Source organism: Peromyscus maniculatus, chromosome 11, assembly GCF_049852395.1.
Source record: "Peromyscus maniculatus bairdii isolate BWxNUB_F1_BW_parent chromosome 11, HU_Pman_BW_mat_3.1, whole genome shotgun sequence".
Lineage (NCBI taxonomy): Eukaryota > Metazoa > Chordata > Mammalia > Rodentia > Cricetidae > Peromyscus > Peromyscus maniculatus.
Genome location: NC_134862.1, coordinates 102052088 through 102067241, shown reverse-complemented (window position 1 = coordinate 102067241; position 15154 = coordinate 102052088). Strand labels below are relative to the sequence as shown.

At 38.7% G+C, this 15154-nt stretch overlaps 1 protein-coding gene across 9 annotated transcripts in view; it reads left to right on the top strand.

Annotated features, from left to right (window-relative positions):
- The first annotated feature begins 955 nt into the window (after nucleotides 1-955).
- Syt14 (synaptotagmin 14) overlaps nucleotides 956-15154 on the top strand; it is a 171804-nt gene continuing 157605 nt past the window's right edge. For 3 of the 9 annotated variants that reach the window (XM_006988141.4, XM_006988140.4, XM_076548237.1), the window contains exons 1-2: nucleotides 956-1201; nucleotides 12535-12582. In XM_006988141.4, the coding sequence (XP_006988203.1) occupies nucleotides 1189-1201; nucleotides 12535-12582 (61 nt within the window). In that variant the 5' untranslated portion in view covers nucleotides 956-1188. Of the gene's footprint in view, nucleotides 1202-12534; nucleotides 12583-15154 lie in introns of those variants that run through there. The other 6 variants (XM_076548239.1, XM_016006625.3, XM_076548234.1 and 3 more) reach the window with 4 other exon arrangements.

The window sequence follows — 15154 nt, the reverse complement described above, 5'->3', positions numbered from 1 at the left end:
TACAGTCCAAACTCACTTACATAATAAGTGGGAAATATGTTCTTCTTTGTGTCAGTCCTTAATATAGCCACCTGCTCCAGAGTGAACATTTTCTCCACAAGGGAGAACCACCAAGCCCCTACCCCTTATTGCAGCTTTGTTGTCCGTGCCTTTAAAGTACCAAATGAACTGGGAAGTCGTCCAAAGAGGAGGGGCTGAAAATTAGGTAGCTAGCTATTGGTTGTTCGGGGGTTGGCCTTTGCCTGTTCACACGCTCATGGGCTTGCAAACTTAAAAATGTGTGTGTGTGTGTGTGTGTGTGTGTGTGTGTGTGTGTGTGTGTGTGTGTGTGTGTGTGTGTGTGACAAGCTTATCAGGCCCTTTGTCACGATGTCTGCCCAACGCCTACATTTGTGTGGCTTCAAATGTGTGCTTGCCATATATGGACAAATGCCAACCTGTACTTTCAAGGGGGCACCAAGGAATGAGGTTGGAAAGAGGGAAGAAGGGAGAGACAGAGGCCGTCTTCAGGACCCTCTTTCCGGTTTTTTGTGCCAAGAAGTCGTCTCTACTCCAAAGCGGAGATCAGAGGTGAGTGTTCTGGCAAAACCAAACAAAATCTTTAGCTGGGCGGGAATCTCGCGCATCTCCCATGCCGGGACCTGTCCGTGGTCCTGACCGCCTGTTCTGCCGCTCTGGCCAAGCGAAGCTGGGTGGAGGTTGGCTGCAGAGTTGGCCGGCCGCTCTCCGAAGCTCAGTTCCTGCACCTGTTTGGAATCCCTGCTAGGGTTGGGGGCCGGCCAGGGCCGGGGGCTGGAGGCGTGGCCTGTGCGAGGTGGGAGGGGTTGGGTAAGGGAAGTGGGCGGGGTTGTGGGGGTACTCCGGGGGCGGGGCCTGAGGAGGTAGGTGGGAGTGGGTTAAGTCCCGGTTGTGGGCCAAGCTAGGGTTATCGAGAGGGGCGGGGCCTAGAGGGCCCGGGGGCGGGGCGGTGTCACGTGCTGACGGTGCGCCTCTGTGGAAGGTTCCGCTTCCTGCGCTGCCTGCTCCGGAGCTCCGACCCCACCCCGCCGCCCCGCCCCGGCTCCCCGAGGCCCAGCAGCCTGGCCCCGGGGCGGTCCCGCCCCTCTCGGCCGAGGCCTAGGCGCCTCCTCCCGCACCCCCCACCCCCGCGCTCTCCGTGCTGTTGGTGCGGTCCATGGCGAGCGCATCATGGCGATCGAAGGTAAGTGGAGGCCAAGCGACGCGCCGAGAAGACGCCCCGCGGGCGAGCGCAGGGCCTGGGAGGCCGAGGCGCGCGCGGGCTGTGGGTCCGGACCGTGAGGGAGGCGGCGGACGCGGGGCGCCGGCCTAGGCGCGGCGTGCGGTCCCCGCGGGGCACTGGCCTACGCGATTGAGGCGCTGAGGTGCTGAGTCGCTGAGGTGCTGAGGAGACTCAGGTACTAAGGTGCTGAGGTGCTGAGGAGACTCAGGTACTAAGGCGCTGAGGTGCTGAGGAGAATCAGGTACTAAGGTGCTGAGGTGCTGAGGAGACTCAGGTACTAAGGCGCTGAGGTACCGAGACGCTGAGGCGCCGAGATGCTGAGGTGCTGAGGAGACTCAGGTACTAAGGCGCTGAAGTACTGAGACGCTGAGGTGCTGAGGTACTGAGACGCTGAGGTGCTGAGATGCTGAGGCACTGAAGACCTCAGTTGAGACCCACGGGAGGCTGCCATTGACAGTGGGACAGGCGGACCCGCTCAAGGTGCTGCTCCCGCCGGTGCCGAGCGGGCGTTCTGGGCCGGTGATATCCGCGCTATCCCCTTCTATTGAGGATGTAGGAGAGCAGGACATCTGTGGGAGGTTAACCCTCTCATCTGACCCTCAAAATTGCTTCTCCAGGGAGAAGTAAATGTCTCTTTATGACAGACGCACCCAGAAGACTCCAACAGAAATATTTCACAAGTAGCTTGATTCCAATTAAGTTCCTGGATAAAGTAGGTGGTACTAATGTGTGACTTCCCTTTCTTCTGAGAACATGGGGCTGGAGTGGTGTGTAATTTGCCTTGCTTTTAAAGAGAATATTGTGCCGTTAGTATCACACAGGTAGAGTGCCCACAGAATTTTGTTTCCCATGTCAGATAAACTCAGTGCAGAAAGATTTCCAAAACTTGCCTCTGGGACGTATGCATTCATGTGCAGGGTACCAATAGCCTAATCATCACTTGTCTACATTTCATGTGTTCCTTCTGGGTAAAACTTGGCATGGTAATTCCGATAGGTGACTGGTCCCTGGTAGTATACATACCCGAGACACAGCCATTGAACTACAGAATTGATTTAGCTGTGTGTTGCATGTTTTCTTCATTTTAGAGATTAAGTACAGGACACATTGACATGATCTCAAGTACCTGCGTTTGCTAAGATGATGGAGAATAAAATCTATTTGTAATTTTTGATATTCCTGTTATTCAGGACAGTATATTCAACCCATTTTCTTCCCAGTACTGTTTACTAGAGCTGGAAATTCAGGGAGCAGAATCCACTGATTGATGAAGAATGCTTTATTTTGCCAACAACTTTGTGGAAGAATTTCTTGTAAAGTCATAAAAATAAAATTTTATGCAGAAAATGAAGTATTGGCCCAGACAGGATTCTAATATGATCTCATAACTTGTAACTTCTTATTGTCCAGTTTTTCTTCAATCATGCAAACCTTCCTCTGGCAGTTAAATGTTACAGCATTTTGCTCTGTCTTTTGTATCTTTAAATAATATGATTTTCTAAAGATTCTCTATACTTTTTGGTGCTGGGTTATACTCCCAGCCTATTCTTATACCTATGCATTTGTTTAAAGTTTCCATTATATAAATATCAACACTTAGGCCTTCTCTAATTTGGCAAGGAAACTGTAGTTAATACATTTCAAGGTGTCAGGTTAAGCCAGTCTTACTATGCTTCTTAGTACTTACTAAAATAGGTTCTATTTATACGTACCATCCTTAATTTTTTCACCTCTGAGTAGAATCTTATTTGCATGGTATGAAATACCATAAGCCAATATTTCTTTTAAAGATCTGCTTGGTAGTCATACCTCTAACTGATAAAAGGATGACATAGTTACTTAGTAGAAATAATTTACTGTAAGATAAAATTTTTATACAGAGGAGGAAATCAGTAATTTAGTATTAGACTCAGAGGTGGTGAAACCACTGAACACAGCTACTAAGAGCATGCCTAAGTACTACAAACACCAGTTCTTCAGTTCACAACAAGGCTTAGCAAAGGACTGCAGACAAAGCTAGAGATAAAGACTTTGTATTATGGTTGGATTAGAAGTTTAGGAGTCCTGAGGGTATTTCATTCAACAGTCTTCTTTATGAAATGGTTCTTAAAACATCCATTTCATTCACCTGTTAATTCAACAAACATTTATTGAATACCAGATATGCACAATGTTCTGAAGTAGACTTTGTGGGATCTTCCCTGTTACAATTTATGTTCTGATGGGACAGATAATTTTAAGTATATGGTTACAATATAGTGTGTATACTAAGAGATAAACTATGCATGCTTCCTTTGTATAAAAACATTCAATGGTGATAACTTCAAAACTAATTTTGAGGTAATAAATGTTATAGTTTTAAGGTCTTTATATTTGGCCTGAAGTTTTGTATTGCCAAGTCTGCTATTTAGCAACTTTGGTCTAGCCCCATCCTAGTTTTACTTTCTTAAGCAATACTTAGAATACACTCGTGTGTGTGTGTGTGTGTGTGTGTGTGTGTGTGTGTGTGTGTGTGTGGTATGTGTGTAACACCTTCTCTTCCATTTGCAGACAACAACTGTACGCTCCTTGTTTTAAAATTTGAAATGTAGTGATGTAAAATTCCATTCCACTTCTGTACTGAAGTTATTATAACTTTACTTTGCTTGTACTTAATTCTATGAATGTAGCTTAATATTAGAATAACCTTTTGTGTAACTTCTTGTTGGCTCAAGTGAGATTGTATTCAACCAAAACTATAGACTGTTTTACTTGGATTACTCATTCTATTTGTGTCTTCAGTCCTTTGCATAACCAAATTGTGTTGTGAATTGACAATAGGTTTTGTAGCAGTTAGGCATGCTTTTAGTAGCTCTATTCAGTGGTTTAACCTTGTGTTTAGTACCAACAGTTACTTTGATTTTCTCTTCTGTACAAAACTGTACAAAACCTTATATTCCCAAATTATTTCTAAGTAACCATTTCCTCCTTTACCAGTCAGAGGTATGACTACTAAGCAGGTCTTCATAGAAAGTTAGGTTGATGGTAATACTTTACTGAACAAAGAAAATTCTACTGGGAGGTGAAGAAGTTACCTCTAAGTGGAAGTACACTTAAAGGTATTTTTTTAGTATTATTTTATGTGTATAGGTGTTTTGCCTGCATGTGTGTTTTCATACCATGTGAGAGGGTCTGGTGCCCATAAGGTCAGAAGTGGGCATCAGATTCCCTGGAACTAGAATTATAGATGGTCATTAGTAATCATGTAGCTTCTGGGAATCACACCTGGGTTTTCTGGAAGAGAGGTTGATGCTCTTAATTGCTGAGCTTCAGTCCTACAAGTACATTTTCTAAAAGGCATTTCCAAAAATGGGCAGCTTAGGGGTCCTAGCTCTCTGGTGGTTCCTGGTTGGAATCATTGTTTTACTTAAGCTGTCCTGTCATGACATTGGCTGTCCAGGACATAGACTTCTCTATCAATCCAACTTTGTCAACTATTCTCTCTCTCTCTCTCTCTCTCTCTCTCTCTCTCTCTCTCTCTCTCTCTCTCTCTCTCCCCCTCCCTTCCTCCCTCCTTCCCCCTCCCTCCCTCCCTCCCTTCCTTCCTTTCTTTCAAATTATTTATTTTTATTTTATGTGCATTGGTGTTTTGCCTGCATGTATGTCTATGTGAGGATGTCAGATCCCCTGAAGGTAGAGTTATAGGCAATTATAAGTTGCCATGTGCTACTGGGAATTGAACCCAGGTCCTCTGGAAGAACAGCCAGTATTCTTAACTGCTGAGCCATCTCTTGTTGACTATTTTCTAATTTTGAAGTTTTCTCCTGACTGCTTAGTTTTCTCTGCTTATCTAAAGTAATGTTCTTTGTGTTTCTGTTTTCAACTCTGTTGCTATTATCTAGTCTGTTCATACTTCTCATATTGAACAATTTTCTAACACTTGTAGTCCAACTATAAATTCATAGAGGATGAAGTCTTTTTCAAGTAGCACCTGAGCATCTTACATCCTCAATCCACATTTCTTGAATTATTTCATGGAATTCTGTACATAGTCTTCATAGATTACACTCATTGTCTTGATGCCTATCTCTAGCAGAATTTTTCTGTAGTAGATAGATATCTTCACTTACATTTTAAAGTAGTAGCTAGAGATCCTCACTTGGATATATCAAAGCAATCCAAAATGTCCACCTTACAACATTCAGAATGGCCTTAAGGTTGTCACCTGTCCCTCAGATCTAATCTTCATACTTCCCACACCTTATTTTATGCAGATTCACTGGCTGAGTGGCATTTAACATTAGCTGGACATTGAGGTTAGAAACCTGGATATTAATTCCATCATAGAGTTCCCTAAATCCTTTAATGTCTGTATCTTAAACAAATTTGTTTTTCTTAGTGTTTACACTTTTGCTCATACACTTACTAAAAAATGATTTGTTGGCACTTGGGAGGCAGAGGCAGGTGGATCTCTGTGAGTTCAAGACCAGCGTGGTCTATAGAGCTAGTTCCAGGACAGCCAGGGCGGTTACACAGTGAAACCCTGTTTCAAAAACAACAAAAATCCAAGAACACAAAAAACTCACTCCCCCTGCCAAAAGAAATGATTTGTTTAGTTTCTTAACTAGCTTTACCTTCCCAGTTCACATTTTTGAGATTATAGACACCTCCCCCCACACACCTTAGTAATATCTTACTTGAATCTAATAAGTTGTAACCTTTGATTTATTATTTTTTTAAGAAGGAAGAAGTAATGATAATTTAGCAAGGTGTTATTCATTAACAAACTTCTAAGAGCCATACATATATTCAGAACAATTTCTTATTTTCATGATTTTAGGACCATGGTAGACTTAATCTTCAAATTAGTATTTTGAGCTCATCATGAGATAGAGATTAATGAAATGTTAAATTATTTTCATTGTACCTTACTATACAGTAATGCATATTTATAGTTTTAAAAAAAATTTTGATCTGGCATAGTCAACTCAGAAGGATTTTGTTTTATTTTCAGTTAACTAGAAAATTCATTTACTAGACCATGCTTTTTGTGCACACACACTTATTAGGGATTTCCTGTGTTGTGTTAGTAGCTTTCTAATAGTCTAAAACATTAACTAAAACTAAAATTTAAAGAGTAGTTCAGTGGCTGGAAAAGTGGATTAATTTGTCAGTAAATTTAATTTCATAAGGAAAAATTTATATTTAGAAAAATTATTAATTAAATGCATAAGGGTTTATGTGGGTCAAATGAGATACTATGTTGAACAAACTTTTGTTTCTCCATTTTTTAAATTTAGCATGTGGATATGCAGGAGAGAGGAAAGGAGGGAGAGGGAGAGCAGACGAACACACCTTTGGGGCAAAGGACACGTGGGTATAGTTCATCCCTGCTACCGTAGGCTCTGGTGACTAACTCACCTAGTCAGGCTTGTACTGCAAGTACTTTTGTTCACTGAGCCATCTTGTTGGCCTGACAGGCTATTTGCTATAAAAATAGACTTGGCTATTCTGTGTGATGCTGTGGTAGTGGTGAGTATGCTTCCCAAAGTTTAGGCTAGGAGTTAAGGGTAGAAAGGACTTGACTTGTTCAGATTGTTTTAATTCTACTGTAACTATATAGCAGCAATGCTAATTTAGGAGGGTAACTTTTAGAAGTTTGGAGGCCTAATGGTTTTATTTTTTTTCATTAAGAAAAAAAATTTTAAAGAACAGCATGTGTGAAGAGGCTACCATTTATTTTGGAATATTTACGCAAGCAGGTTTTTGAAATTCAGTGAAAACAGGTGCTGAAACCATTCAGGAGTCTTCTCTGTTTCCTAGGCCTAAACGCTGACATTCTCTTTGAACTTCATGTTTTTGGTATTCACTGTGGGCAGCTCATCATAATATTGAATTTCTGTCATAGATACCCACTTCTCCCTCTTATGACTGTCACAGACAAACCTGCTGTGCTATGGTGTCATTTTTCCTATTAGTTGTGGACTTGGTTTTGGAAATTTTCAGAATTGCCATTGATTTGTCTCCAGCAGCTATTCCAACTTAGCAGAGTGAGCATGCAACATGAAAGCTATTTTTTGTTCTGGGATGATGATTATTACCACTTTACAATAACTACATTTTCTCACCTACCCTTCCATATAAACAAACACAGGCTTGTAAAGACAGTACTGGATAGATGATGCTGACTTAGAATGGAAGCCTGCCTCAATCCATCAAGAATGATTCTTTATAATACTGTGCTTTTAAGATCAGAGACCCAAACTAGTATGAGTGGATGGCTTAAATTGGGGACTAGTCTAAAAATACATCTCAAAGTCAGAGGTCTAAATAGGTTAAGGTGATTTAGGGCAGTTGACAGCATAAACTGGAAATGTTTCAAGTTTTTCCTTATGTACAGGAAGTAGAAGAACTTACAGAACTTAAAGGTTGTCACTACTTTCTTGGATGAACTTAGGAAAAAATCTTTAGATAAGATGTAACATAAGACACTAGTTTTTCAGTGTCTGACCATGAAAAAAATCAGCGAAGCTTGTATGTGGAAGTGATTTAGGCTAGTAATCAGAACCCAATAAAGTGAATTTTAAAGAGAACTCTTACAAGAAGTAAATTGCAGCTTTAGTTTCATCTTTGACACCTGCATGTACTTGATGGTGCATTTTCCCTTCTGTAAACATGTAGGAAAATAAGTAAGTAATCTGTAATGATTTTCATCCCCCTCTCAAAAATATCCTGGTTACTTACTAGGCACATTCACAGTTGTGTGCCCATTCATATACAAATACATGAAGGTAAACAATCAGCACACATGTGCCCCCAACACATCTACACATCTGTTTTCTCATCTCCCTTATCTTTGTCACTGTAGAGGACTGTACCCTATTTCTCTTGTTCCTACATGGATTTGCCTGAGGAGAATGATACTAAAGACTGAAGTGTCATCCAGTGTGTCGTAATTTCATGTTGCTAAGATGATTATTTCAAGACCAGTGCTCATATTACCTCCAAAGACAGTTTTCATGAAATGCACTTTATTTAAATTACCTTACAGCACTCAAAAGCAATTCCGTAATTTCCTATTTTTTGTACAAATGAAAAAACTTCATTTTAACTTTTCTTTTTTTTTTCTTCGAAACAGGGTTTCTCTGTGTAGCTTTGGAGCCTGTCCTGGAACTCACTCTGTAGTCCAGGCTGGCCTTGAACTCACAGAGGAGATCCACTTGCCTCTGCCTCCTGAGTGCTGGGATTAAAGGCGTGTGCCACCACCACCCAGCCATTTTAACTTCTTAATTAACTTCATTGATTATTAACTACAATATTTGAATTTCTTAAAATGCTAATTAGCACTCTTGGGAAACTTTAGCCATTAAGGTTTGTACTGTAAAATAATGAGCTAGCTAAGTTTATTTCCAAATTCTAGTCTCTTATGTTAGTTGTGTGATTTTTTTTTTTTTAAATAAGTATTTTGACAGATTTGACAGTTGTCAGTTCACTAAGTTTAAGATGTGGTAATTATTTGACTAGCTTTTAAAAACTGAAGTTCTTTTATTTAATATAGGTAAAGCAAATACTTTCCAAAGATAGGGGCAGGTGAGAAATGGCCATGCTTAACAACCTTAGTTCAATTTCCAGAACCCAAATGGTGGCATGAGTGTACCCACTCCTCATGTTGTCCTCTGGCTTTCACATGTGTCCTGTGGCAGAAATGCATGCTCATGGACACACATGCACACATAATAAATAAATGTAAAAAAGATATATATATATATATGTATGTATATGTGTATATATATATATATATATATATTTTTTTTTTTTTAAAAAAGATAGTTTTTCATGTCATTCCACAGGATTTTGTTTTGTTGTTATTGTTAATACTAAGCATTGTAAAAACTACTGTTTTATATTTAGGACTAGGTGCATGAAATAAAACGACCAATTTATATTAAATTATGTGGAGAGTTTAGTTTTAAGGATTTAGTTTTGCTTATTTATTTTGAAATAATATGTAGAGTGCACGTGTGTGTGTGTGTGTGTGTGTGTGTGTGTGTGTGTGTTGTGTGTGTGAGAGAGAGACAGAGAGAGAGACAGAGACAGAGACAGAGACAGAGACAGAGTCTGTCTGTCTGTCTGTGTAAATTTGAATGTAGATGCCCACAAAGGCCAGAAGAGGGCATCAGATCCCTGGAACTGTTAAAGGTAATTATGAGATACCAGACATGAGTACCAGGAACTAAATTTTGGTCCTCTGCAAGAGCAGTATGTGTTTTTACCTGCTGAGCCATCTCTTCAGCCCAAGAGAATCTTGCTTTAATAATAGATGTTAAAAAGGTGCAATCTGGTTCCATGAGTAATGTAACTCAAATTTAAGTTACAAATGTTGACATTTAGAGGATGTGGCTTAATTATTGTATAGAAGAAATACTTCAAGTAACCTATGAAAACATCATAGACCTCAATATAAATTATGGTTCTTATTATCATGTGGTTTTTCTAGTATCTTGAAAACAACCCATTAAAATTGAGTGAATACCTACTCGTTTGACTAATGTCAGTTTTAAAAAATGCATTCACAGGTATATTTCATTCTAGCTCTTCAGCAAGTGATCTGTTGTAGTTCATTGGTAATATTACAATTAATACTGTATTTGACAGTGGAGTTTTGTTGAATAATAATTCTTTAGTTTTAGCTTTGTGTTTAGTTTTTTTTTTCCTTGCTAAGACTGTGTTCCTCATGCTTAGTATTATTGTTATTGATCAAGGAAGCAGGGGCATTTTTACAACCAAATTAGACTATAGATTTAACCTACTTTGGTGATAGAAATACTGTTTTCTAGGTTTTGTGTTTTTTTTTTTTGGCTTGTTTCTTAGATGACCCATTTTTTTTAAATCAATATCACTGTTTTTATTTCTCAAATAATTGCTGTAGGAATTCTGTCTCTTGTAACTGAACTGTTCATAATAAGCTTCTATAATGAACTAAAATGATTACACAATTTAATATTATGTAAAAATTAGATAATTCATAGTATAGTTGATAAGGTTAAACATACAGAGAATACTACAAAATTTTATTGAGCTTACATTAGAGTAGTGGCATTATGTTTTTGAGGGAAATACATACTTATAGTGATTAATAAAATTACTCTTAAGTAAGAGTAATCAGTATATTTATGAGCTATAATGTTGTGTTTTTATATATATACATATTGTATCAAGACACATCTGCCACTTTTTTTTTTTTTTTTTTTGTGGTGGAGAACATTTAAAATCTACTGTCTCGGCCGGGCGGTGGTGGCGCACGCCTTTAATCCCAGCACTCGGGAGGCAGAGCCAGGCGGATCTCTGTGAGTTCGAGGCCAGCCTGGGCTACCAAGTGAGCTCCAGGAAAGGCGCAAAGCTACGCAGAGAAACCCTGTCTCGAAAAACCAAAAAAAAAAAAAAAAAAAAAAAAAAATCTACTGTCTCATCAGTTTTTAAGACTGTAATAAATTATCATAAAACCATCATACTGTGTAGGAGATCACTGAAACGCCTTCCTCCAATTGGGTTTAATTTGTCTTCTGTATCTGGTTTTTTTTCACTCAGATTAGTATTTTTTACCACTTACGGCTACTCTTCCAAATATCAAAGTAGTTTTTGTAGAGACTATAGCATTCCATTGTGTATGCATACCATAAAGTTCCATCACTTGCTATTATCTTGCCAGAAATACCCAGCAATTCTTCTGGGTATATAACCAAGAGAAAGGCATGCATATGCGTAGATGTATTTCTAAACAGTCTTATTAAATAAGAAGCACAGAGCCAGATACAGGGGTAATAGCTGAAGAGATCCGAGAAATAGTGAATACCCACGACTAGCCTTAGCTTACCACCACACCATAGCTTCCCCAGAGAGAGCTTCTTCCTGTCTAACCTGCACTTTTATTACCTTCCTGTTGTGCCTTCTCATTGGCTCAAAGCCCAGCCACATCACTTCCTCCTCACTGCCTGTCTATACAGACCTCCAGGTCTCTATAGTTGGTACTGGGATTAAAGGCGTGCGTCACCATGCTTGGCTGTGTCCTTGACCACACAGAGACTCTGCCTGCCATGTGATCAGATTAAGGACATGTGCTACCACCACCTGACTTCTGTTTTATGGCTTACTATGACCTCCTATCTCCAGGCAAACTTTATTTTATATAACATACAAATAAAATATCACATTTTAGCACAAATAAAATATCACCACACATATGTGTATTAAAGAGACATACTTTAAATGGCCTATAGCAAAATTAATACAAACTCAAACTCAAGCCAGTCCAAATGCTTATGAACTCAAGTTTATGTATTTATAACTATATATAGGCTTGTATACATATTTATGTATATTTAAACACAATGGAATTTTGTATAGCAATGAAAATGGATAAATCACAAGTAATACATTGGGTTGATTTCACAAATGTACTGAAAATAGTAAGACTCAAAAATGTCTACTCAGCAACCCCATTTGTATAAATTTTATAAGCCGATGAAAAAGCTTTTCTATCAGAACTCAGGAGAGTAGTTCCTTGTGTAGATTTGTGAAGATGAGTAGACTTCAGAGTTTATGGCTGCTTGCTGTGTCTGGCTTTAGTTTGCTGTAACTCAGATGCATGCTTTGTGATAACTGTTTGCATGGGGCTTTTTAAATATGTGTACATTCCTGTATTTGTGTTTTCCTGACCACCAAGTTGAAAAATGAGATTAGGAAAAAAAAAAAGTCTTCCAAAGAAGTAACAGTTTTTCGGGGGGTGTGGGCCTATATTATTATTATTATTATTATTATTTTTATCATGTAATCTATTAACTTTGTCTTCTTACAAATTTCTAAGAGTGGGTAGCTGAGAATGGAGCAAGGGCCATAGTTATAGCTTATGTGGTAATATAACTGGTGCTTCTATGGGGTTGACATTTAGAGTAACTGACCTGTGTGTGCTAGGGCTTGGGTACAAAGTGGGTCCTCCCCTGCTATGCTTTTTTCCAGATGATAGGAAGGGGGCACATAGGAAATGGTGATATAGTCTCGCCTTCCAGAAGCTTTCCAACTGGAATAGCCTACCAAATAAAGGAAGAGTCATCATTCCAAAAATTATGAAGCCTTAATTTCTGGATTATTCAGAAAAATTAAGGTTGTTATATTTAGTTTCATTAACCTTGAAGAAAATAATTAGGGAACTTTTTCCTAAGATCATTTCTAGGTGTTTATTTAGCATGATTCTTTGTAATAGTAAAATTTAGGCCATTGTCTGCATTTTTAGTTGCTAATAAACTTTTTTTTTATAGGTGGAGAGAGAACCTGTGGAGTACATGAACTTATCTGTATTAGAAAAGGTAGGCCAACGCTCTGCATGGATATTTAAATATTAAATGAATACTTCGTAGGATATAGTAAATTTTAGTATGATAATTTGAATATATAAGGCATATAATTTAATAGATATTAGCACTCATTATCTATATTATGGACTCGAGCACACTGGAGTCCATGTTGTTTGCTATGTGGCTACTGAGGGTTGCATATTTCATTTTGATGGATTAATAAAGTCAAGTCTGGTTTTTATCAATTTTTTTTTTTTTTTTTTTTTTTTTTTTGGTGTGAGTAGGCAGAGAACAGAGGGCTTGATTTTTGTCCTCTTCCGGAATCTGGGTACTGGGTGCATATTGGCTTCTAACTGGTTTCTGTTCTGTTACTGTACCCCATCAGTGTAATGTGAACAGTTGGTTGAAATTCAGATTGGGAACATATACAAAGACCACACAACCACATGACACCAACAACTGCCTATACTTCCTTAGAAGGAGCGAGCTGGCAACTAGGTAGTTCAACAAGGTAGCCCAGGAAAGGTAATTCAGATATTAGGTGGAAGGCAAGGAACCTGGTGTTCTCTAGGTTTTAAGAAATGTAGAGAGATTCCAATTCATTAGGAGTGATCATAGCTCTGAAGTACTGTGAAGAAAGAAGCAGCCCCAGAGAGTGAGAAAAGAACCTTCATTCCCTGATCACTCCTACTTGTGTTTCAGCAAGGAGCATTTCTTTCTTTTCTCTCTTCAGCTGAGCTGGCACTCCTGAGTTTGGCCAGAAACCCAAAGCCTACCCTGACCTTTCACCTTGAGGAGGTTGGAGCAGTGTTTGTGACATATGGTATGACTGACATGCCAGCAAAATGTCAGTTATTTTCAGTTTTGACAGCTCTGGAAAATCCTTAGCTTCTCTTGAATTGAAAAAAAAAAGTTTTTTAAACCTTCTTAGGTGAATCCATGTGATTATCACTGATGTGGTTATGCTAATTAGTTTGTGGGTCACTGCCTGTGGTGCTGTCATTTAAAGACAATCTACTTTCTTCATGAACATGTAGGTTATTGTGTCTTTCCTTTGGTGCTGGAAAGGGAGAAATTGAAGTCAGTTTTCTTGATTTGTATATCTTATCAAAAATAATGACTATCAAATTTGTATATTTTTATGTAAATATTTTCTCTTGTGTTATATTTTATTTTTGTGCATTACATTATTTTAATCCTACTGAGAGTTTTAAATAATTGTATAGTTATCTTGTCTCACTAAAATTTTTGAAAAATTTTTTACTTGATGAGACAGCAGAAATTGCTATACAGATCATTTGAAATCACACTTCATCATAACTCAAAGGCTGAGAAGCAATTCAGTTGGAATCAAAAGCAACTGAAGCAGTACTCAGGTGAAGAAGGATTCAAGACAAAACTAGAGATAGCTAGAAGGAAACTGAGTGGGAACACTGGGGAAAGGCAATCAGGATAGCTGGTGATCTTAATAGACCACTTAACTTGGCTGAATGGTCTTCCTCTTAGCTAGGGTCCTGTCCAGAGTCTTGCTCACATTACTTTGTATTTAACTAGCCTTTCCACTTTTCTTTGTGCTGTGGAATCTTCATTCTGTGATTATTTATTTACTTTTGAGATAAGGTCTTAGGTGGCTCAGGGTTGACTTGAATTTTCTGTGTAGCAGAGAAAGATTTTTGAACTCCTGATCTTCTACCTCTACTGGCCAAGTGTTAGGATTACAGGTGTGTGCTGGTGCCATGCCTGATTTTACACATTACTGAGGATTGAGCCTAGGGCTTCCTGTATGTGCTAATCAAGTACTCAACTACTGAGCTACAACCTATTCACACTATAGTCACTTCACGAAAAAAAATATTTGGATCTCTATTTCTTCACAATTTAATAGTATCCTATTCTAAATGTTTCATAAATGTTTCAACCTTTAAGACTGAAGGCTAACACTTCTACATTTTAAGCTAGACTTACATAGACCAGAACATATGAAGGTTATATAAACTAGAATCATGGAAATTAGTGCTAGTTATTCTGATAAAAACGATACCAAATCAACCCTCCCCTTTTGTTTTTTTTTTTTCTTTGAGGTAGGCTTTCATATATCCCATGCTGGCCTTCAACTTACTGGATGTTTGAGGCTGGCATTAAATTTCTGAAATTTATACTTCCACCTCCTAGTGCTGGGATTTCAAGAGTGTCTACCATGCCCTGCTCAATGGTGAATTTCTTTTTACTTGTGTATTTTGTCTTTTGCTGGCTGTTCTCTCTATCTGTAACACAGAATATATGAGAGAGTAGCACCTGATTAATTTCACTTCACATCTTTCCCTTCTATTGGTTTTTATCTAGTTTTACATGTTCCTTGGTTAAAGCTAATGTGGATGGCCTTTAAGTCCTTGCTCTTTTATCGAACTTCTTGATATTTTTATTTGGATGTCAATAGAATAGCAGATGGACTCATCTAAAAGACATGTCTTAATTTCTTAAACGAGCCTTCACCTTCTAATGAGCCCTTCTCATCTCAGCTGATAAGTAGCACTACCTCCTTGTGTACGCCCTAACTTAAGAATCTTCTATATTTCAGTCTTTT